At 41.9% G+C, this 23859-nt stretch overlaps 1 protein-coding gene across 1 annotated transcript in view; it reads left to right on the top strand.

The window, feature by feature from the left end:
• Positions 1-1689: 1689 nt before the first annotated feature.
• The window catches only part of LOC142499990 (aldehyde oxidase 1-like), a 60014-nt gene continuing 37844 nt past the window's right edge, over positions 1690-23859 (top strand). Inside the window, exons 1-15 of the mRNA XM_075610046.1 lie at positions 1690-1847; positions 3017-3074; positions 4907-5003; positions 9905-10013; positions 11398-11524; positions 11928-11989; positions 12080-12160; positions 12797-12877; positions 14471-14615; positions 17192-17284; positions 18290-18441; positions 19008-19101; positions 19542-19651; positions 20479-20663; positions 20988-21150. Coding sequence (XP_075466161.1) covers positions 1794-1847; positions 3017-3074; positions 4907-5003; positions 9905-10013; positions 11398-11524; positions 11928-11989; positions 12080-12160; positions 12797-12877; positions 14471-14615; positions 17192-17284; positions 18290-18441; positions 19008-19101; positions 19542-19651; positions 20479-20663; positions 20988-21150 — 1611 coding nt within the window. The 5' untranslated portion in view covers positions 1690-1793. The remainder of the gene's footprint in view (positions 1848-3016; positions 3075-4906; positions 5004-9904; positions 10014-11397; positions 11525-11927; positions 11990-12079; positions 12161-12796; positions 12878-14470; positions 14616-17191; positions 17285-18289; positions 18442-19007; positions 19102-19541; positions 19652-20478; positions 20664-20987; positions 21151-23859) is intronic.

Here is a 23859-nt window from a genome sequence, read left to right as displayed (position 1 = left end):
AATAGAGAAGAAGAAGGAGAAGGAGAAGAATAGAGAAGGAGAAGAATAGAGAAGGAGAAGAATAGAGAAGAAGAAGAAGAATAGAGAAGAAGAAGAAGAAGAAGAAGAAGAAGAAGAACAATAGAGATGATGAAGAAGAAGAAGAATAGTGATGAAGAAGAAGAATAGAGACAAACAATAGAGAAGAATAGAGACAAAGAATAGGGAAGAATAGAGACACAGAATAGAGAAGAATAGAGACAAAGAATAGAGAAGAATAGAGACAAAGAATAGAGAAGAATAGAGACAAAGAATAGAGAAGAAGAAGATTAGAGATGAAGAAGAAGAATATAGATGATGAAGAATAGAGAAGAATAGAGACGAAGAATAGAGAAGAAGAAGGAGAAGAATAGAGAAGGAGAAGATTAGAGAAGGAGAAGAAAGAAGAATAGAGAAGAAGAAGAATAGAGAAGAAGAAGAATAGAGAAGAAGAAGAATAGAGAAGAAGAAGAAGAATAACAATAGAGATGATGAAGAAGAAGAAGAATAGTGATGAAGAAGAAGAATAGAGACAAAGAATAGAGAAGAATAGAGATGAAGAAGAAGAAGAAAATAGAGACGAAGAATTGAGAAGAATAGAGACGAAGAATAGAGAAGAATAGAGATGATGAAGAAGAAAAATATAGATGACGAAGAATAGAGAAGAAGAAGGAGAAGAAGAATACAGAAAAAGAAAAAGAAGAATAGAGATGAAGAAGAATAGAGACAAAGAATAGAGACGAAGAAGAGAAGAAGAATAGAGATGATGAAGAAGAAAAGAGACGAAGAACAGAGACGAAGAATAGAGACGAAGAATAGAGACGAAGAATAGAGAAGAATAGAGATGAAGAAGAAGAAGAATATAGATGACGAAGAATAGAGAAGAATAGAGACGAAGAATAGAGAAGGAGAAGGAGAAGAATAGAGGAGAAGAATAGAGAAGAAGAAGAATAGAGATGAAGAAGACTAGAGACAAAGAGTAGACAAACAATAGAGAAGAATAGAGACGAAGAATAGAGAAGAAGAATAGAGATGAAGAAGAAGAAGAAAATAGAGACGAAGAATAGAGAAGAATAGAGATGAAGAAGAAGAAGAGGAAGAAGAAGAAGCGGATGAAGAAGCGGAAGAAGAAGAAGCGGCTCAGTGAGTAAAGACACTGACTGGCACTGAGTTTGAGGAAGAAGAAAAGAGACGAAGAATAGAGACGAAGAATAGAGACGAAGAATAGAGAAGAATAGAGATGAAGAAGAAGAAGAATATAGATGACGAAGAATAGAGAAGAATAGAGACGAAAAGTAGAGAAGAAGAAGGAGAAGAATAGGGACCTGTGCGTGCAAAATGTCTCTGTAAAGCGCTACGTAAAACTAGCAGCGCTATACAAGAACATGCTATTATTATTTTAAGAAGAAGAATTATTATTATTTTGCAAACGTGGGAATCAAATTCTCCAAATTAAAGTTTAAAAAAAGTAAGGCTTATCAGTAAAGACAGAACGTGGTATTTTTTAGATCAGTTATGAAAAACTGAATTTACATATAAAAGTCCCAGAGGAATGAGAACCCCAAACATCTGAATATGCCACTACAACAATAACAATTATAAGCTGACTTGCCAGTTTTTGAAAGATCTTGAAAACCAGTTTGGCGAGTTCTTTATAGTTACTCAATACAGACAGACCCGATCCAGCCTCCTGCTCCCTGATGGTATTATAATAAGCCCTGCTAGAATTTCTCCATGCCAGTCAAGAAGACTGCAGGACTCACACACAAGGAAATATGTCGTCTAATATGGCTTCAGACAAGCTGATTTTCTATGTGAATGGGCAGAAGGTACGTTAGAAATGGGCTACAGTACAGGGTTATAGTACAGAAGTCTAATAATGTTTTCCATTTATCATTAAATAAAAACAGGGACCCCCATCTAAATGACTCCACTCTCCTTAATGCCTGAGTTAAAAACTCCACAGTTATAGCGAGTTATTTCTTTTGTATCCTCTTGGATTTGATCTGGTCCTGTGATTCTTAGTGACACAGCAGGTACCATTGTAGAAATCTGAGGCAGTGAAGGAATGGGATTTAAAGAGATTAGACATGAATCACTCGTATTAAATGTATTTGTAATCAATGTGCTGATATTACATGCACTTGTATTTAATTCACAGATATTGCATTAAAGGAATACAGGCATACGGTATGCTGAATAAGTTAAACATTGCAGAGCATTGACCCAGGGAGAAATCTGATTGCCATCACTGGAGTCAGGGGGAATTTGTATTTCCCCTTATAAGACATAGGGGCCTATGCAGAGAGCAGCGCTAGAATAAAGTGGAGAGTTTAAGTTAAAGTAGCTTTAATGGAGAGTTTTTTTCTCCATATGCAGAAAGGGCATAAAACTGCATTTAGAATCCTGTCTGCATATGGAGAGTTTCAACCGGCGATATGAGCGCTGTTGAAACTTGTGGGAAAAAAATCGCGTTTTTTTTCTTCTCCCCCACCGGCCGCCGAGCTCCAGCTTCTTGCTGGCGAAGCAAAATGTTGAAAATCGCGCCATTTCTTTGGCGCGAACAGCCACTAGATGGCGTTCGCGCCTCTCTGCATACGGCCGTTTTCAACACTGGAGAGATTTAGGTTCTCTCCAGCCGCGCGGCGAAATTTGTAAAGAAAAAAAAAATGGCGCTTTTTAATAAACTCTCCATTACCTGCCTTTTTCAAGCTATACTTCGCCAAAAAATGCCGCTTTACCTGCTAGCGCTGCTCTCTGCATGAGGCCCTTAATTGGCAAAAGTTTCACTGGGGATTTGTATTTGACTTCATCTGGATCGATAGTACTATAAATATAGGATGATTATCTCAGTAAATTAGAATGTAACAAAGGTTGAACTCTATGGACATATGGACTAATATGTTACTAGGTTGTGATGTTAACATGCATGCACTAGTACCTACTGTATGGCACTGATGTGTTTTGTCCTTGTATTTTATGTTACTCCCTAATGCAGATAGTGGAAAAAAATGCAGATCCTGAAGAAATGCTGGTCTCCTACCTGAGAAAGAAGTGTATCCTTCTGTATATCAGGCTCATGCTAAGTGCTGTGCTGAACCATGTAATGTGATATATAAATGGAGTAATGTATGTTACCATCTACTGTACCCACCTCAGATACACCTTGATCTGCTCATATTGACAAGTATAAAGGGCACATACAGTAAAGGTTAATCAAATGTCCTGAATTTAGCAGGACTGCACGGAAACCCAAATTCCTCATGGTCAGGACTGCAAAGTGAAATGGTTAATGTAACAATAATGTCTATATCTCATAATAAACAGGGGCATGTTGGGGTACTAAACTCAATTTGCTTATACCCTAGAGCAGGGGGGATGAACTCCAGTCCTCAAGACCCCCAACAGGTCAGGTTTTCAGGATATCCCTGCTTCAGCACAGTTGAGCCCCCTTCCCCCCAGCCCTAGGGCCACATACCTCTCCATGCAGAAACACACGTGAATGCCAATCTAAAGCCACTAAAATACAACGTTTTGTCAGAATAACACACTTAGCCCAGTTTAGAGCTGACTAATGACAGTGGAGCTTAAGCACAAACTTATTGTGCAGGTGCTCAATGGGGGTTGGCTTCTTGTAGAAATATGATTTCAATTTAGAGTTGGCATGTTCATCTAACGAGTTGATGGGTGGAGCTGAGACATGTCTATGCTTAATATAATTAAACGAGCTCAACACGGCCGTTCACACAGTAAATTGCACCTGTTTAATATAAGCACTGAATTTAGAGTTGGATTAACGGCTGCTTTTAATTTAAGAACACTTCTTAATTATGCGCCAACAGGAACCAGGTGTAAACTTTGCTACTGTACTCTATGAAAACCCACCGTTTCCAGCACAGTGGCTGCAATTCCTGTTATTTTCATACGCATGCGCTGTCTGGAAATGCTTGCTCTTCAGATACATAGACATAGACCCTGCAGAAGAAGAGAGAGACATTATGGCGTTATTTGGCATGCCTGATGTAATCAATAAGCACTTTGACTTTCCCAGTGGTTAATGTGTTCTTTCCCCCCAGCTCAGAGTGCTGCCTGCATGTTAACTCCATCCTAATGTTACAGACCTTGCTTCTGCTATGTAGACTTGTTGCAGATTGAAGGGAGGCCCCCAAAAGTAAAATTTTACAGGGTGTATATATACCCATTTCCTGAAGCGCTAAAGTAACGACGTAATTATTCGTTACAAGCCCAATATTTACGCACAGACGTACAATGTCGCCAGACTTATAAAGCATGCATAGCCAATGGCTCTAATCTAGGACCTCGAAATTATTTAAAGAACAGTTGTTTGTGACTATTTCACTGAACTCTAAATCAGGGTTCTGAAATAGCGATGGGGCGATATTATCTTCTTTATGACAACACTATTTTTGCAGCTACGTTTAAACTCTAAATCAGGCTCGCTATCTCCTCCGAAACAACCCGATCTGGTGGAGGTTACAGCGTTCTTGAAAGAAAGAAGGATCACTCCCAATGAGGGAGACTCAATAGGTGTTGGAAGAGATGGGCAAATGTGGCAAAATATGGCTCGTGGTTTTGGCTTTTTCTGGCAGAATTTTTGTAACTGTTTGGAACATTCTCGAATATTGAGATGTTATTTTCGAATCTTAGAATATTCTCTCATTTTAGAATACTCTTTTCAGATTTTTTTCATTTTTTATTTTCGCATATTCTCACATTTTTTTACTCCAACGAATTCGCAAATATTCATAAACATGAAAATTTGCCACTTCAGCCGTGAAAACGCATGCATTTGCCCATGTCTAGTGTTGGGATGAAGGTTGGTCATGCACATTAAACACTAATATTTCCTTAAGTGTTTATTCACCAGTGCGTCTTACGGGCACCAAAGTCAGCTGTGGAGGAGGCGGCTGTGGTGCCTGCACCGTGATGATATCCACCATCCATCCTGTCTCCAAGAAGATCCTGTATCCTATGAACATGATTAAAAGGGGGGAATGTAGAAACGTACCGTGGTTTATATTCAGAGCAGGGTGTGGAGTGAAAGTGAGCTGCTCTCACACGCCCAGCATATTGTGCCAGCTAAATCACTGACTTGCACCTTATAAAAGAGCCTGGGGTGGCTTTTGATGGTATAATTTATTCATTTCAGGCACCTCCCAATTCAGATGTTTACGAAGCAGAAAGAAAAACTTAAATAATGTAGCAGGTAAAAAATAAATGAAGCAACTTACCAGCCCTTCCTTTGGCTTCCTTGGAAATATTCAACCCCCCCTAACGGAGACCCCTTTCTGCCAGATGGGAACTGGACGGTTCTCCAGAGCTGAACTGCACTATTTTTAGCTCTTGTGACCCACCCGACTCCCAAAATAAGCACCGGTAAAGTTACCAGTGTCACTTTTTGGTTTTGAAAGAGGTTTAAAATGGACGTCCAATAGGAATTCGGAACCAAATATGTTGCAGCTTCCTATTGGCCTGAGATTTTGCCATTTTGTTTCCCGACGATGGAAGATTAAAATCCGGTAGCTTCACCGCTAAGAATCTCAGTAACCAAGGGCGTCCTCGGAGATGGAAATATTGGGGTTCGGTTCTGCGGGACCCCAGCTCCCCACCCCCATAGTTCTCCTCCTGTAAAAAATGGGGCTAACAAAAATTAGTATGAGGGATTGTTTCTTTAAAGTAGCTGTTTCACTTATTTGTATCTTGTGAACAATTAAAGCAGCCCTCCTGGAGACACATTATGTTTTTGTTTTTTTTACCGGTATGAAGCAGGGGGTCTCCAGAGCTGAACCGCATTCATTTCAGCTGCGGTGACTCCCTGATGCCGAGATACTAACATTCGTAGGTGTTGCCGGTATCTGCACGCTGCTTAAATGTCCCACGTCAGGTGGGCCAAAATGAAGCCGGGAAGCTATGACATCACAGCTTCCTGCAGGTCGCAGGACATTTAAAGCCACCATTTCGATAGCCCTGACTTGCCCCGTCTGAGCTGCTACCGGCACCCTGTCCACGGTAAGAATAATATCTCGGGAAGCTGGGGGTCCCCGGAGCTGAACCGGGTTCATTTTAGCTCCAGGGACTCCCAGCTTCAAACCCTTTTTTTTTTTAAACACACAAAAAGTGTTGCCTGAAGTATCTCTTTAAGTATCACTTTTGCTCGTCTCTGACTAACAATGGTTTCATAATTACTTTATCGACAAAAGTCAGAGCAAAGCAAACATTTTACGTGGCTTTGGTCATGCCACCAAATGGCATCCGATACAGGTTATGAAAACCGTCCAACACTTTTGTTTACCATGAAGAATGTATGTATGTATCATTGAGCGGAACGCAAGAGTCGAGATGGTGCATAGCGAGAAATTAGGGCTGAGATGTAAGGAGGGGCAGAAGAGTGTAAAGCTCTAAAAGTGAGGAGAAGAATGGAGTGTGAGATGCGGGATTTGATCGGAAGCCAGGAGAGGGATTTCAGGAGGGGAGACGCTGAGACAGATCTAGGAAAGAGTAAAGTGATTCTGGCAGCAGTGTTTTAGGATAGATTGTAGGAGAGACAGACGAGAGGCAGGAAGGCCGGACAGCAGGAGGTTACAGTAATCGAGACGGGAGAGAATGAGGGCCTGAGTCAGAGTTTTAGCAGTCGAGCAACAGAGGAAAGGGCGTATCTTTGTAATATTGCAGAGGAAAAAGCAACAGGTTTTAGATACGTTTTGAATGTGAGAGGAGAATGTGAGAGAGGTGTCAAGTGTGACCCCTAGGCAGCGTGCTTGTGCTAATGGGTGTATGACAGAACGTCCAACAGTAATGTGGAAGGTGGTAGTGGGGCCAGGTTTGGGATGAAATATGAGGAGCTCTGTTTTTGACATGTTGAGTTTAAGTCGTCAGGGGGACTTCTGTGTTTGGCAGCATGGAGGTCATTAGTTATTTTAGTGAGGGCTGTTTCAGTGGAGTGAGCAGTGCAGAAGCCAGATTGTAGAGGGTCTAGGAGAGAATAGGTGATGAGAATACAAGACGTTCAAGGAGTTTAGAGGCAAAAGACAGGAGGGAGATGGGTCAATAGTTAGAAAGACAGGTTGGGTTAAGCTTTTTTTTTGCGTAATGGTATGACTGTTGCATGTTTGAAGGAGGAGGGAAAGGTATCCGAGTAGAGGGAGGAGTTGCAAATCTGTATGAGTGTAGGGATTATAGTAGGAGCAAGAGGTTTAAGGAGAAGCAAGGGAATGGGGTCAAGAGGGCAAGTGGTAGAGGGAGAAGAGGAGATCAATAGTGACACATCTTCCTCTGTGACAACGGAAAAAGAGTCAAGGAAGGCAGGAGGAGAGTTAGGAAGCAGTGTAGGGTGGGAGGAGGAAACAAAGGGGAAGTTCAGACGTATGGATTCCACCTTTTCCTTAAAATAGTCAGCAAAGTCCTGAGGTGAGATGGAGGAAGAAGAAAAGGCAGACAGAGAAGTCATCGTGGGTTAGACTTGTGTGTGTTGATTAGTGAAGAGAAGTAGATTTGTTTAGCCTGAGAGAGGGCAGAGTTGAAACAGAATAGCATACATTTGTAGTGAAGGAAGTCTGCGAGAGTGTGCGATTTCCTCCAAAGGCGTTCAGAGGAACAAGTGCATGTGGGAATTTTGCTAGGGTCTGGGGTTAGAAGAGCGAGAACGGCAGAGAGAAAGCGGGGCATGTGGATCAAGAGAGGAGGATAAGGCAGAGTCGTAGTTCCTGACCAGTAGAAAAATCCTGCAGGAGGTAAGCGGAGCACAGCGAAGCAAATGCAGGGGCTATACACCAGAGTAGGTAAAAATCCTTTATTGCATGATCAACATCATGTTAGTGGACAAGTAAAATCTCTAACGCGTTTCAGGCTTCTGCCCTTTATCAAAGAGAACTGTTTTACTCTCTGCAAACGCCCTGTTAATATAGATCTCTCCCCGCTAACAGCTGATCTCAGTAAGGTGATTTGCGCGCGAGTTCGCCAAGCTACAATCTCATTGGTTGTCTGATGCAACCAATGGAATGAATGAAACAATTCTACTGTGTGTAACGAGTGCGGGTAGTGTATCTGATCAACAGAGCGGCTGCAGAGTATGTCAGTAAAAAGAAACAGTGTGTATAACAACATTACAACCTAATCTAAACAATGTATCAATATAATAAAGACAAGAAAAACAATCTACTTGGCTGAAATGGTAGTAGGGAGATAACGGAATGGTATGAGTCATATAGCAAGGCTGTTAATGTTAGTGTAATGAAATAGTATAAGTTAGCTGGTGATATAATAAGCTATAAGAGCCTAAAAATAGTGCAGTTGCATAGATGTATTGATAATTTTCTAATTATACTAGTATGTTCTTCTATATATTAATTATATCCTTATACTTCTTGTGTGTGTTGATTAGTGAAGAGAAGTAGATTTGTTTAGCCTGAGAGAGGGCAGAGTTGAAACAGAATAGCATACATTTGTAGTGAAGGAAGTCTGCGAGAGTGTGAGATTTCCTCCAAAGGCGTTCAGAGGAACAAGTGCATGTGGGAATTTTGCTAGGGTCTGGGGTTAGAAGAGCGAGAACGGCAGAGAGAAAGCGGGGCATGTGGATCAAGAGAGGAGGATAAGGCAGAGTCGTAGTTCCTGACCAGGTTGTCAGGGTCTGGAGCAGAGCTGAGAGAGGAGAGGGAGGAGCGTAAAGTGGAATCAAAAGCTGGCAGGTTAATAGGGCCCAGGTCACTGCAGAAATGAGGGGTAGATGGAGATGGAGAAGGGGAGAAGCAAGAGAGAGAAAATGAGATGAGGTGATGGTCAGAGAGAGGAAAGGGGGAAATGCAGAAATCAGAGAGAGAAAAGTTTTTAAAACCAGGTCTAGGTAGTGGCCATCCTCGTGGGTGCTGGCTAGTCCACTGTTGCAGGCCAAATGAAGAGGTTAGAGAAGGAAAGCTGGAAGCCCAAGGGAGAGAGTGCTCATCAATGTGGCAGTTGAAGTCCCGAAGGAGAAGAACAGCTGAGTCTGAGGAGGGAAAGAAAGAGAGCCAGGATTCAAAGTGAGAGAGAAGGGCACAAGGGGGATGAGTAAAGGTAGGTGGGCGATAGACAGTGAGAGGAGAGAAGATTTCCACAGTAGAACATCGTCTTAGGGTGAGTGAGACGAGGAGACGTGAGACAATGTTCCTTTAAGCAGGCTTCTGCCTGGTTTATTCAGTCCCAGGCACTGGGACTGCAACACTTTGAAAACAATGTACAAAATAAACTCTGCTCATCTGAGCAATAACTAACACATGTTTACCCTGAGTAGGGTTGGGCTGCTTGTCCGCTTCCAACAAACAAAATACAGTAAGGAACTTTACAACTTAACATAGGATCAGAATGATTTACCCTGTTTGGGGAAAGGCTTTCCCCTTTCTTCTTCCAGTAGCATTCCTGCCTCCAGGCTCTTGGAGAGAGAACCAGGAAACCAGCTTTAAATACCTGTTTACAACACAATTGAATCATAGCAAATTGAACCCTTATGGAACGTATTATATGACCCAAGCAAAGAAAAATTAAATATGTAAATTCCAATAATAATTATGAAAACCGCTTTCAATAGAGCAATGTGGTAGTAGAAACAGTTACCCCTCTCTCGCTCTCTCTCTCTCTCTCCCAGTTAGTATTCCAGCCCCATTCTTAATATGGTTCCCCTCACGGGCTGTATTAACTAAGTAGTGCTATTCCGTTGGACACCTCCCAGCACTGGAAGACTCCTTTACTGCTCATTCACTTCATTAGGCTGTCCTTAAGCTCTGGTAAGTGTCTTACGGAATAGCACAGTTTAGCAAATATGGGCCTCTGACTGCCGCAAAAAAATGCATAATTCGTGTTATTCTGCTTGTTATGAACCTTCACACTTTGGAAGACATTACGCAGCGACTGCCTGCCTGATCCCCATATGCTCTCTATACGGACGCGCAGTCACTACTACAGAGGGCATAGGAAATTCTACCACCAGGCTGCATCCAGTCCAGGTAACCAAATGACAGTCGTGGGCAATGGCTTTTGTAATGAGACCTTTACTCCTCCTTCTGTGCTTATCTGCAAGTGTTAGGCTGCGCTTATAGTGCCTGGCGACGGCGACGTGACGTCGCTCCAAAACAAATCCATTGACTCCGGCGCAAGAGCTTATAGTAATCGCGATGGCGACGGAGCGACCAAAAATGTTGAAGCCGGTGAAATTTGATTGTTTTGGAGACAGTCGCCACATGTGACTGTCTCTAAACCAATCACAGAACGCTTCCCTCCTCCTTTGTGACGTCACTGGCCTTGTCGCCAGTGACGTCGCTTAAAACTAAAGTTTAACTTTTGCCAGTGGCGACGCCAACATCATCGGTCGCGTTGCCGCCACTATAAACGCGGCCTTATTTCCAATGAATGCTAATTGCAGCATTTGACTGCATTTATTTTGCGAGTGGGAACGGATGGTTTTTTTTTCCCCTGAGGCTAATTTATTTAAATTGGATTCATTAAAGCCATCACTGATTTCATGCCATTTCCAGGCAGATGGGGAGGGCTTTCTCTGGTGGTTGCTTTTTTTAATTGCATTTTCCTTGTTTTATTTGCTTCTTTAATACATGCAGTACAGAAATATGATCAGTACTTTTTCTTTACAAATAGATAATTAAGAGTAAATAATAATGTAGTTGTATATGATGCTTGTGGGGTCGTCAGCACAGTACATAGCTTTTTTTGTGCAATATGTTCCCTACTCCATATGATAAGAAGAAGGGTAACGTGCAGTTAACAGTGTATTAACTTCAATTTAAATCAATGCAAATTGATGTCCAGTTTCTTTAACTGTGCCTTATTCTGCGTCTCACTATATTGAATGGGGCGTTATAGCCCTAGGACAGAGGTGGCCAACTCCAGTCATCAAGGACCACCAACAGGTCAGTTTTTAAGGATATCCCTACCTAAGCACAGCTGGCTCAATCAGTCGCTGTATCAAACAACTGATTGAGCCACCTGTGCTGAAGCAGGGATAGCCTTAAAACTTGACCTATTTGTGGCCCTTGAGGACTAGAGTTGGCCACCCCAGCTGCCCTAGGACCCTGCTCTCCAATGCTGGAGAGGAGATCATCTCTATTCAAATGAATGAGACTAGAGTCCCTTCACATATTATTGAACTTTCTGCCCCAAAGAACTGTCCATTTAACTTTTGATACCTGCGAACACTTGGAACTTTCTTATGGTCAAAAAGGACCTACAGTAGCACTGCGTGTAAACCCCAGTTGACCTATTTTAGAGGCATTGGGAGTTACCACAATGCCTCTTCGTCTCTGGTGAAGGCTGGAGCTCCTTCACAGCCCAGCGTTCGGTCTCTCTTGCAGTAAAATGTGAATTTTTCCATCCCAGGAGAGGATAGCGAAAGCTCACGGGTCTCAGTGTGGGTTCTGCACCCCCGGGATGGTGATGTCCATGTATTCCTTACTGAGGAACCACCCGGAGCCCACCATGGAAGACATTTACGAAACCTTGTCTGGTACGTTTCTCCCGTTTACAAAATACCAAATCTCCCAGCTCCCTTCACAAACAAATTCATGGTTTCTTAACAAAAAAGATGAAATAATAAAAGTTGACAATAAGTTGTACAAAATAATAAACCCTCAAATGCTCTTTTTGTAGACCCTGGCAGGATCTATAGTATAAATAGCAAAGAAGAAACCTTTCTGAATCTTGACATCTAAATTATTTAGACCCATATTTATTAAGCGGTGCTATGTTATAAGGCACCTCCCATTGCCTTACATCGCTAAGCCTTAGTGCATATTAACCCTTCCTATGCCATGGGTGCCTACAATACAAGAGGGGGGGGGGTGATATATATAATATTCATATTTGCACTTTATATTTGACAATATAACACATTCTTTTTCATGTTTTAGGAAACCTTTGCCGGTGTACAGGATACAGACCGATTTTGGATGGATGTAAAACTTTTGTTAAAGTATGTACAGTAGAATTACTTTGCCACAGCAACTTGTTGACTTATCCCCAGAAAACATTGATTGCTTTAGACATATTCCTTCGTTTTTAGAATGCAAGCTGCTGCCAAGGTGAGGGCAGAGAGGATTGCTGCATGAAGGAAAAAGAAAATAAACAAGCAGCCTCCAACAAGGTACAGTATAGTAACTCGTTGTTTTTTTTTGGTAAATTTGCCTTGGCTTGGGATTCAGTGGGAATTGACATATAGGACACTATATAAAAGTAGAATGAAAGTAAGGCTTTATGACTATATGGAGCACTACAAACTCCAGTGTCAGATAAACCCCTTCCATGCCAAAGGGGTCAGGAAGATAATGAAACAATGAGGCACATGTAGAGTTTGGTTCCAGGAGATGTATTGTACACTGAGCTATATGTACAGTGCTGCTATTTCATAAGATGCCAACCATCACTGGAAGATATCCTACAGCCTGTTCAGTTACAGATGTCTTCCAGTGCCATAAAGTGTTCTATAGAATAGCACCAATTACTAAATATGGCCCAGAGTGCCTGCCGTGAAGAAGATAGAGTCTACAATATTAGTGACTAAAGCAGATACAGATAGTGACTTGCCCAAGGACACAAAGAGTAGTTGTCACTAGTACAATGACACTTGCCACTATCAGACTTCTCCAATGCAGATGCCAGGAATAGGGAGGAGGGTTGTCTTATGGTATCCAAACTCCTGCAGTGCAGTAAAGCTAGGAAACAGAAGGCTACAGGGCTGTATCTATAATATTGCCTTCACAATCAATGTTTCCTTTCGAAGAACACACCAAAACTGTTCAATGAAAAAGACTTCTTGCCCTACGATGTGACACAGGAGCTCATCTTTCCTCCTGAACTGATGGTAAGTGCAGGGAGTGGTGGGCATGGTACTGCAGGGAGCAGTGGGCAGGATACTGCAGGGAGCGGTGGGCAGAGTACTGCAGGGAGCGGTGGGCAGGGTACTGCAGAGAGGGCAGTCTAATCATTTGCTCAGGTTGAAGTAACACTGTCTTGGAAAATGGGACTATATGTCAAACACACCTTTCTCTGCCTTGATACTGTACATGGGGGCAAAGTCTCAAAAATCCCTATGAACTAATGACAAATTAGTATGGTTCTGGGGCAAAAAAATGCATCAAAAGAAATTGATGCCATTGAACGCAACATGGTTTAATTTTCTGTATGTATATACTTATTTATTTAGTGCCAACAATGTATGCAACATTTTATAAAAGAGATAATACAATGCAAGGAACAATAATACAAGTGTAACAAATATAAAATTAGAAACAGTATAGTGCACGTAATTATAATGTAACAGGAGCACGTCTGGAGCAAGACAACTGAACCAGATGCGTCAAATTGACAGATCTGGTTCAGTTGTTCTACTCTAAAATTGCTCCTGTTTTGCCCTGATACATACCTTGTCAACCTTAGTAAGTGTGAGTATAACAATCCTTAAACCTTTTTTTGGAGTTGGAAGCACCACAAACACAGAAATGAGGGATGTTTCTCGTGGGAACGCATTCATTGAATTGCCACATCAAAGTTGTGCAATCCGGTTATGGAGAGGTGCACTCGTGCAAAAACTGTGATCTTCATCCAATCTTTAACTGAGGTTTCTTTTAACACCTTGAGATTGCTATCGGCTGATACCGGACGCAGGGAGTGCCCCAGCTGCAATCATGGTATTAAATGTAACACTTAATTAACACATAAGTTCTGTGTGTATTAAACTGGGAGTGGTGCCAAGCTGACTCAACAGCACAATGATCATTTCATGCTACCCCGAATGCAGCGGTGGCCAACTCCAGTCCTCAAGGGCACCAACAGATCAGGTTTTCAGAATATCCCTGCTTCAGCACAGGTGGCCCAATCAGTGGCTCAGTCAAAGACTGAGACACCTGTGCTGAAGCTGGGATATCCTGAAAACCAGACCTGTTGGTGGCCCTTGATGACTAGAGTTGGCCACTCCCTGCTCTAATGCTTCTATCTTTGCCCAAAAATACAGAAGGGCTGTTTTTTTCTTCTTCTTCACAATGTGCTATTAATATTCACTTCTGTGCTTTATTGAGTGGATGTTGCATTTTAACCCTGGCTATGCTGAAAAGCTGTGCAATGTGGCAGGCATAAGCGTAAAGGGATCCATGTCAAAATGGATTTGAAAGTAAAAGGCAACTCTGTGCTCATTTGCATGTCATTTCCCAGGATCCCTTGCTGCCGTGGAAGCACTGTATGCTAAGATATAATGGGGAGTGGCAGGGTTGCAGACCTTTCTAAGACATGTATTTTCATTTGCTGTATGCTATACGGTGGAGGGTCTTATCACCTTTTTTTTGTAGTCACCATCATTTATTTAAGCCCTAGTTTTATGAGTTATTTCATTAAGAATGAATAGACTGCTTTAATATTATCTGTATCTATTTATTTACTTTGCTTCCTCTCCCCATTTAAGTTGATGCTTTCTGGGCACGGAAAGCAGATGGTCGTTTTCCATGGAGAACGAATAACATGGTTCTCTCCTGCGACTCTTGGTGAACTTCTGGAGCTGAAAGCCAAGTATCGCAAGGCACCTTTGGTTGCCGGGAACACCACTGTAGGTAGGAGGCAGGTAGTATTGTGAGAAAAATGTGTTACACAACACCTGTGAAACAGGTAAATATTGGACTTCCCCCACCTGAGAAAATGTTGTGAAATCATCGAGACGTTGAGAGAAAGTTTCCGGGGCATCTTGTCATTTTTGCAAAACATATCCATTTTCACGGCGAAAATACAAACTCCAACTAGGACCACAGAGGCACAGAATGTTATAGGGAAAGAAGCAAAGAACAGATGTATATTTCTAATGCATATTTTTTTAATTCACGTTCTTGAGCGTGTCTGTATTTTAATGTAACCCCTTCAGTGCCTTAATGACATGATGTACATCAATAAAAGTGCCACCTCAGGGTCCCTTATGCCGTACAACGTACATCATTGCCCTCTGCTCGTTGTTTAGGGGATGTACGCGATCTTGGAGCACCGATCACGTACGACACTGAGGGGATGAGCCCACTGGTTCTCTGTCACATCCGGCCCCATTGCTGGAACAGAAACAGCCTCACATGATGGCTATGAAGAGCAGTCACGTGATGTGGCAGTGCCTGATGATCCGTGTCCACAGAGGTGGCATGACCCCCCAGCACTGAATGTTAATGTCCTCAGGAGGTCCAGGCAGCCTGCTCCAAGGAACAACTACTTCCCACAACGATACCTATAAAAGAGAGAAGAACAAGCGCATGCTTCATGTGTAAAATCCAGGAAACAATTTAATCATCTGGACAGATTAAAAATAGCGCACTCACAAACGTCGGAAGAAAGAAGGCATATTATGAGACAAGCTCATGCTCCGTAACAGCAGGCGAATGGGAAGGTGATGATCCAGACTCTGAGACGCTGGCCGCGATCCGAGAATATGGAACAAGAGGTGTCGCCTCCAAATTGGCTCCTCTAGCAACCGGCCGCAGGTTTTCTGGTTCCACCTTGCCACTATGTCTCTCCTGCTTTTTCCGGCGTACTGACGTCCCTACGCGTTTCATCGTAGTGTCACAACTTCAACCCCTGATGATGGTCACATGAATTTTACACATGGAGCGTGCGCTTGTTCTTCTCTCATATATATATATATATATATATATATATATATATATATATACTGAGTTAAGTTATGGTGAGTAAAAAAAGTGACAAAAACCCTCCACAGGAAAGCAAATATGCAAATATAGCTGTATGCTCATCTGCATGTCTTAGGCAGGTCTGCAACCCCGCCTTTCCCCATTATCACCCAGCATACAGCACTTCCACTGCAGCAAGGGATTCTGGGAAATGACATGCAAATGAGCACACAGTGTCACTTTTTGCCTCAATAACCATTTTTAACATGGTTCCCTATAGGCTTAAGCTTGCTGCATGGTCACAGCTTTGAGCACAGCCAGGGTTAAGGTGCATACCCAGAAAACCACCCACAGACAGCTGTTTCAACCTTGATGGGTCTCATCAGTGTGGGGTTGATTTTACTGGGATGCAAGAGAGGCTTATGGGATAGGCCAAACCATAATACTGAGTTAAGTTATGGTGAGTAAAAAAAGTGACAAAAACCCTCCACAGGAAAGCAAATATATATATATATATATATATATATATATGAGACAAACAGATATATAGTAGCGCCAAAAACACCAATAATATCTGAATGATGTAAACTAATATTAAGAGTGATAAACCGTGATTAAATGATAAAGTGTCAAATCCAAATATTATAATAGACAAACAATATATAAATGAGTATAAGAACCAGTCCTTAAGTATAGTCCATCCAATGATGAATAATAAATTCCAGTAGGGGGGAGGGGGTGTATACTGCAGCTCTCTGTAGGATCAACCAAAATCCAATTAGAACCTAGGGGAAGACAAGAAGGGAGAGCGCACACCCCATAGCATAATAGAGTAAATTTAATTGGGAAGGAACCCGCGGAGCAGATTTGTGGCTGCATTCTACTGAAAGCTATTTTGAGGCTCCAGACAGACGCTTTGTGGATACCCAGGTGCTCCCAGCCCTCCAGCGGATCGTGGTGGTTCTTTGAACCCACAAAGTGAGACCTAAACAGCGGAGGTTCCGTGGAAACATCTGATTGGTGCTGATATTTTATTCACAACTGCTTTATTTTATACTACCCTTGTGAGTGGATTTCTTCCCCCCCCTTGTTCCTTCCCAATTAAATGTACTTTATTATGCTATGGGGCGTGCGCTCTCTCTTCTTGTCTTCCCATATATATAAATATATATATAACAATATATAACAAATAGTTGATACCGTTCTGTGGCTAAGGAAATGCTTTTATTTGTGCGAGCTTTCGAGATACACTGATCTCTTCTACGGGTGATGTTACAATGGATAAAGCGAGAACATGTTTTACTTTCAAACAGGGCTGCCTGGAATGTTATCTGTGAGTGAATCCTATCCCTCCCCCTGTTCAGTATGATTATATATATATGTAAATAAAACGTGTTTGAATTTATTACCGCAAACATAAAATTTTCCATATCTCCATAATATAGGTGGCCCTGTTCTTCTGCGGAAATGTTTCCTCCTCAACATGTCTTTCTAATGCATACTGTACTTCTGTTCTCTATCAGGGCCACAGATGAAGTTTGAAGGCGTCTTTCACCCGGTTATTATCTCTCCAGTCAGGATTCCGGAACTGTATGCTGTCACTACCAATGATCTGGGTGAGTAGATAGCTCTAAACACAAAGGAGTCAGGAAATATGCAACTTGGGATGCCCGAACTAAATGAGGACAAAAGCAAACCCAACAGGGGAAAGATATGGGTGCTGGAGGCAAAAAGACATAGTCAGGGTAACAGCATATAGAAGGGGCTTCCCTGTGTTGGAGATGACACTAGTCTCATTCATTTGAATAGAGATGATCTCCTCTCCAGCATTGGAGAGCAACGTCCTAGGACAGCTGGGGTGGACAACTCTAGTCCTCCATCAGGGATGAAGGTGCTAGTCACCAAAACGTTGGATGTTCTATGACTGTGCTCACTCATTAAAATGATCTTTTTGCACTAATTCTATTGCCTCTTTTGCTTGGTGGTTTCGGCTACCCTCTTGAGTAGATAGCTCCTCAGATACCCCTACTGTACAATGCAGGAACAGCATTGTTGGTAATGGTGTTATCGACCGTACCAACATATATTAGTGATTGTCTTCAGATCTACCATTTTTAGCAATTGCTTCTGAGTTGGCATAATGTACGACAACTAATTGATCCAAAAAGCCTATCGGAGAAAATAATACTGTATTGCAAATATTTTAAAATGAATATAGTGGTCAAGTGGTCAAAATTCTGGACATTAATGGCCTAAAAATGTTTAGTCATTTGAAACAACAGCAGATAACATTAAAATAACTACTGATTAAAATAAATTTAGCCTATAATAGGAATAACAAACTGTTCACCTGGATATTATTTGCCCTCGGATACAGTTTAGGTTTTAGCGATTATTACCTAAATGTCATGTAACCTACAATATTGTACACACATACTGTATGATATCAACATGATGTAAGAGATAAAGTATAATGAGATTAAGGGAATCGTGATATAGTAACATGACCTATAAGGATGAAGTGGATTCAAAAGGTAGTAAGGGGAAGTTGGTAGGAATGTTAAGTGCCTGACATTAACTATTCTATCATTGAACTTTCCCATGCAATGCATTTGTTTCAGGAATAACTATAGGAGCCGCCTGCAGCCTGAATGAGGTGAAGAGGATCCTGTCTGAGACTGTCAGTCATCTACCAGAAGATAAAACCAAGATATTCCGTGCCCTCACACAGCAGCTGAGCACACTGGCAGGACAGCAGATACGAAACATGGCTGTATGTATAATAATGTCTCCAGAAGTCTGATTGTAGAGGAAAATGGGGAACAAGTTTGAAAAGCGCAATCATAAACGTCAACTCATTTGTAAGGAGCACGTCCATTTGAAATCTTGAGGGATTCCACCTAAGATGTCTGTATAGCTGATTTCATTGAGTGTTACTGCAATTGTTGACTAAGTAGTAAAGAAGCTAAAACTAGCCAATATATCTACTGGATGCCAGAGGTGGGTACAATGTGGCAGTGAAGGAAAACATCATCAAGAACTCAGGAGATGAAGTTTATGGATCCAAGAGTCCATTTTTATATATGTGTTACCCTACCCATGTGTAGAGATGTCTCATCTTAGAAAGCAGTTCTGCAGTATTTGAGATTTATATTTCGTAAGACATTTTCTGGTAATTGTAAAATATCGTCTGGTTATCTTCCATCTCTATAGAAATTTTGGAGAAGTCTATTTAAATTCGGGTTAGGCTTATACCATTTTGTGCAGGCCAGAAAATAAGCTTGATGGAAAACCTTTGACTTTCTGAGATGCAATCTATAAAGATTTTCATGTTTTCAGTCTGTAGGAGGACACATCATCAGCAAGAGTTCAATAAGTGACCTGAACCCTATACTCGCTACGGGCAGTGCCATACTGAATGTAGCATCAAAAAGTAAGAACTGAGATATGATGATTGCATTCTTACTATAGAATAGATCTGAAATGTCCTTATCAAAAGAAGTTTTATCATATCTTCTCCCCCTCTCTCCCTCCCTCCCTCCCTCTTTCCTCCTACTCCCTCTGCCCCCTTTCCCCTCCCACCCCCCTCTCTATCCCCCTCCCCCTGTCACTCCACTGCCCTCTCCCTTCCTCACCCTCTTACACTCTCCCCCTCATCTCCTCTCCATCCCTTACCCCCCATGTGTGTGTTTGAAAAAAAGGAAAATGGATAGTATGATTCCTTTTATTGGACCAACAATAGATTCAGGTTACAAGCTTTTTGAACCTCACAGGTTCTTTTTCAGGTATGTCAGTCGTACCACTAGTCAGATATTAAATATCTCTCTCTCTCTCTCTCTCTCTCTCTCTCTCTCTCTCGTTTGTTTTTAATAGCTGGAACAAGACAGATACCTTTGAATGACAAATATTTCACTGGTTTTGGTACTTCAGCCCTGAAATCAGAGGAAATCTTGCTCTCTGTTCTCATCCCTTATTCAAAAAAGGTTCGTCTGAATTCTGCTGACTAGTTATCTGAAACCATCACTTGATTTCCCTCTATCTTATTATATACAATACAATCCATTCTCTCTCTTTCCCTCTCTCTCTGCCTATTCCAGTGATAGCTACTATGTAAAAAAAAACAGGCAAAGTGAAGCACTCAAGGGGGGACCTCTCAAAATGTTAAATAAAACATAACTTTTTATTCTTACAATGAATAAAAAATAGCAACATGGACACAATGGAATTCAATATTTCAAATTAAAGATATATCTCAGCTAGAGTGGATTTATTAATGGGGCAGATAAATGATTTTATACAAGGAAAGAGACTGCTGCAAACTACAGTAGTCCCTAAAAATAGTGTATTGGGTGAAGAATAATAATGCAAAGGGAAGGATGTGACCTGACACATCCTATATCTAATAAGGTGCTTCCTGAATAAGATGATCTCCCCCAAAGACAGGTGTGTGTTAAAAGAAACTGAAAGTGAAGTGAGAAAGTGTCTGTAAATCATTGTGTGTATGAAGAAGATTAGAAACAAATATAACCACAAGAATGTTGCTACATGTGGGGGTCAAAAGATAGACGTAGTGTCAAAATAAGTGCCAGGTTTCCCCTGCTCTTAGTAATCCTATGTATGAAACAATGTCAATAGCATCGAATATGTGGCAATCTTTCTGTAGCCACCACACGCTTCTAACGCTCTGGCCTTCTGTCGCACTCTAAGCGTCACAACTCTAAAAGACACGACGCGCGTTTCACACGGTCACAGATTCTTCAGGGGTTGGTTATTTCCATGTTGAAACGGTCTCTTTGTTTTCTGCAATAAGGGGCAATTTGTGTCAGCCTTCAAACAAGCAGAGCGGCTGGAAAATGCAAACGCCATCGTCAATGCTGGAATGAGCGTTCTATTTAAAGAAGGCACCGACATCATTATGAAAATGGCCATCTTCTATGGGGGGATTGGCTCCACCACTGTGTATGCAAAGAATACCAGCCACGCTTTTATAGGGAGGTAGGAACAGCCATCAAAGCTCTCCAAGAAACCATTAGGTCTGTGTACCCAGTGACAAAGTTTACCCCTTAAACCCCTTACGTTTACCTATATTTACATTCTATAATGTTCCTATAGAACCCATCCCTATGTTGCATGCCTCTTGACTTAGAATAGTGTAGGTCCCTGTTCAATATGATTAGAGGCTGCGTAACCCAGTGTTAAGGATGACCATTGTTCCTGCAAAATTCAGCGCTGCGTACATTGTCAGTGCTATATAACAGCTACATATGACTGAAACTTGTACTGCATGGTACATTTTACTATGTATATTGTCGTCCTCAGGCAGTGGGACGAGAAGATGCTTAGTGAAGCCTCCAGAATGGTTGTGGAGGAAGTTATTCTCCCAGGTTCAGCCCCAGGGGGGATGGTGGAATATAAGAGAACTCTCGCCATCAGCTTCCTGTTTAAATTCTACCTGCAGGTCTCACAGGAAATGAACAAACCGGTAAGTAGGCCCTACTGTATAGTGGTGCATATCACACGCAACAGTATACCAACTTCAATGTTCCGCTCTGATTTCATTACTGTTGGTATTCTAGATCAGGGTATTTCACTACAGGACCCTCATTCCATGTACTTCTGTCAGCGGTAGATTTTTTTTTGCAGGTGGTAATACCTTCTAGTAGCCCGACATAGGATTTCTTCCTAGATGATGTTATAATGAGTTGAGCTTTTGAGACTTGAGTTGTCTCTTCTGCTTGTGTACACCACTCACATACTGTACAGAGCAGAGACACTCAAATATTTCCTAACAGTTTGCAAAAATGTTTGCCCTTTAAAACATTTTTTTTCACGTATTCGCAATATTTTCACGGATGTTACACAAATCTTGCGCAAGTTTTGCGACATCCACGTTTGGACGCAGTGTGTCTCTCCCGCTCTATCTCTTTCTCCTTCTCCCCCCACACACGTTTGAGAAATATATTTAGAATATTTGTGAACGTTGACAAGAGGGGAAAGTTTCATATTCCCCGGTGTCGCAAAGCTTGTGCAAAAGTTACACAATCCCTAGCAAAAGGTGCGCGGGAATAACACTGTATGAGTAAATGACTGAAGTTTAGACCAATTAAATGCAACTCATCTGGGCTGCTACAGAAAAGAAAGGATAGAATCACAGGAGACAGCATTGCAATGTGTTGCTTGACCCTTTGGATCAGGGGTGGCCAACTTCAGTCCTCAAGGGCCACCAACAGGTCAGGTTTTAGGCACCGATAGACTTTATGACATTTCATTACACAAATCGTAAATGACGTAAAATGCATCAGCAGTACATGGCAAATACTTCCAGCCGTGCAGAGGTTAACAGAGGTGCTGCTGTGTCCATTGTTATTGGAGATTTACACAGAGTGCAGCCTTACCACATCATCTGGTGCCTGATCTTGTGGGGTGGGGGTGGGGGTGGGGGTGGGGGTGGGGGTGGGGGTTAAATCCCAAAAATAGCACACTTTTGTACAAGTACAGGGGTGGCTATCTCCTGTCCTCACGGGACACCAACAGGGCAGGTTTTCAGTATATCCCTGCTTCTACACAAGTGGCTCAATCAGTGCCTGTCATTATGACTGAGCTACTGATTCAACCACCTGTGCTGATGTAGGGATCTCCTAAAAACCTGACCTGTTGGTGTCCTGCGCGGACTGGAATTGGCCGCCCCTGCTCGGGATAAACATGCAATTCATCAGTTCATTATTTTTATTGTGAGTCTTTCCCTTTTTTTTAACCCTTTAATGCTTGCCCCTCTAGCATCAAAGAGTTGATATGGTCTTTTTAAGCAGCAATACCCTGCTTTATGTTCTATTCATTAGATGTGTGTAGTAACAGGTTGGTGTCATTAATATAAATATATGAGGCAGATGTTGTATCTGTTTCATCCTGAACCCAGCAGAAAATTGTCAGAAGGACATAGTCACCTTTATTCATTAACATGCAACGTTATTAGATGGACAGGAAGCGGAAGTTAAGAATAACTGTAATTAGCCAGAAAGGCTAATTAAGAGAGACCTTTCTTAAGGAGAAGGAGCGGCTCAGTGAGTAACGACACTGACTAGCACTGAGTTTGAAGCAGGGGAGCCTGGTTCAATTCCTGGTTCAATTCCTTGTGTCAGCTCCTTGTGATCTTGGGCAAGTTACTTTATCTCCATGTGCCTCAGGCACCAAAAACATAGATTGTAAGCTCCACGGGGCAGGGACCTGTGTCTGCAAAGTGTCTCTGTAAAGCGCTACGTAAAACCAGCAGCGCTATACAAGAACATGCTATTATTATTATTATAAAACAATGGTTAGTTTAGTACCATTAGCGCAGGTTTCATGACACTGCAATTTACTCCGTGCCCACTAGGTGGCGCCGCTGCTTTATCACAAATAAAGCCTTGGGCTTGCAAACAGTTACATCTTATATTTCTATTCTATTTCTATTTCTATATTCGTTTCATAACTTCTTCCTCCTATCTCTACCTAACTCATATCGTATGATACCAACAAAAGAGCAACCCGTCTGTTAACCTTACAGTATGCAGACTACCTGTAGTAATACACCAACCTCTTTCTGCCACTGTACCTCATATTTCCACTATCCCCTTCCTGTTAGATTGCAAGCTCCTTGGAACAGCACCCATCTTACTCACTGCACCAGTGGATGTTAATGTAATCTTATTAATATTGTCTTCCTCTCCACCATTACATTGTAAATGATCAACATTAAGGGGAAAAGAGTCTCTGACCCCAGAACATATAACTTGACAGCAGAACATGTACCTTAGATTCACGTTGTCTGTGCATTTCGGTACGCGAAACAAAATGTACTGTAACAGACAGGACAGCCGGCAGGGGAGGAGAGTCTGGGCAACCGCCCTGGTGGCTCTGGGGGTCCCACCCGGCCTATACCAGAAATAGGACCCCACCGGAAGTCGCGGCCAACTTTTGTGATCAGCCACCTGCCTGGACCCCCCTCTTCCACCCAGCGGGGCGCTCCTCTGCCCTTGTGGCCAGGCTCCCCCCATCTCTCATGGGCCATGTAAAAGCTGTTGGCAAGCCTGGTATAATATATAGATAGATAGATAGATAGATAGATAGATAGATAGATAGATAGATAGATAGATAGATAGATGACTCCTTATACTGAACTTCCTACCCCTGCAATGAGTTCTATTATCATCTT

Source organism: Ascaphus truei, chromosome 7, assembly GCF_040206685.1.
Source record: "Ascaphus truei isolate aAscTru1 chromosome 7, aAscTru1.hap1, whole genome shotgun sequence".
In the NCBI taxonomy this organism is placed as follows: Eukaryota; Metazoa; Chordata; class Amphibia; order Anura; family Ascaphidae; genus Ascaphus; species Ascaphus truei.
The sequence above is the reverse complement of the archived record's forward strand: the minus strand, read 5'-3'. Positions and strand labels throughout refer to the sequence as shown.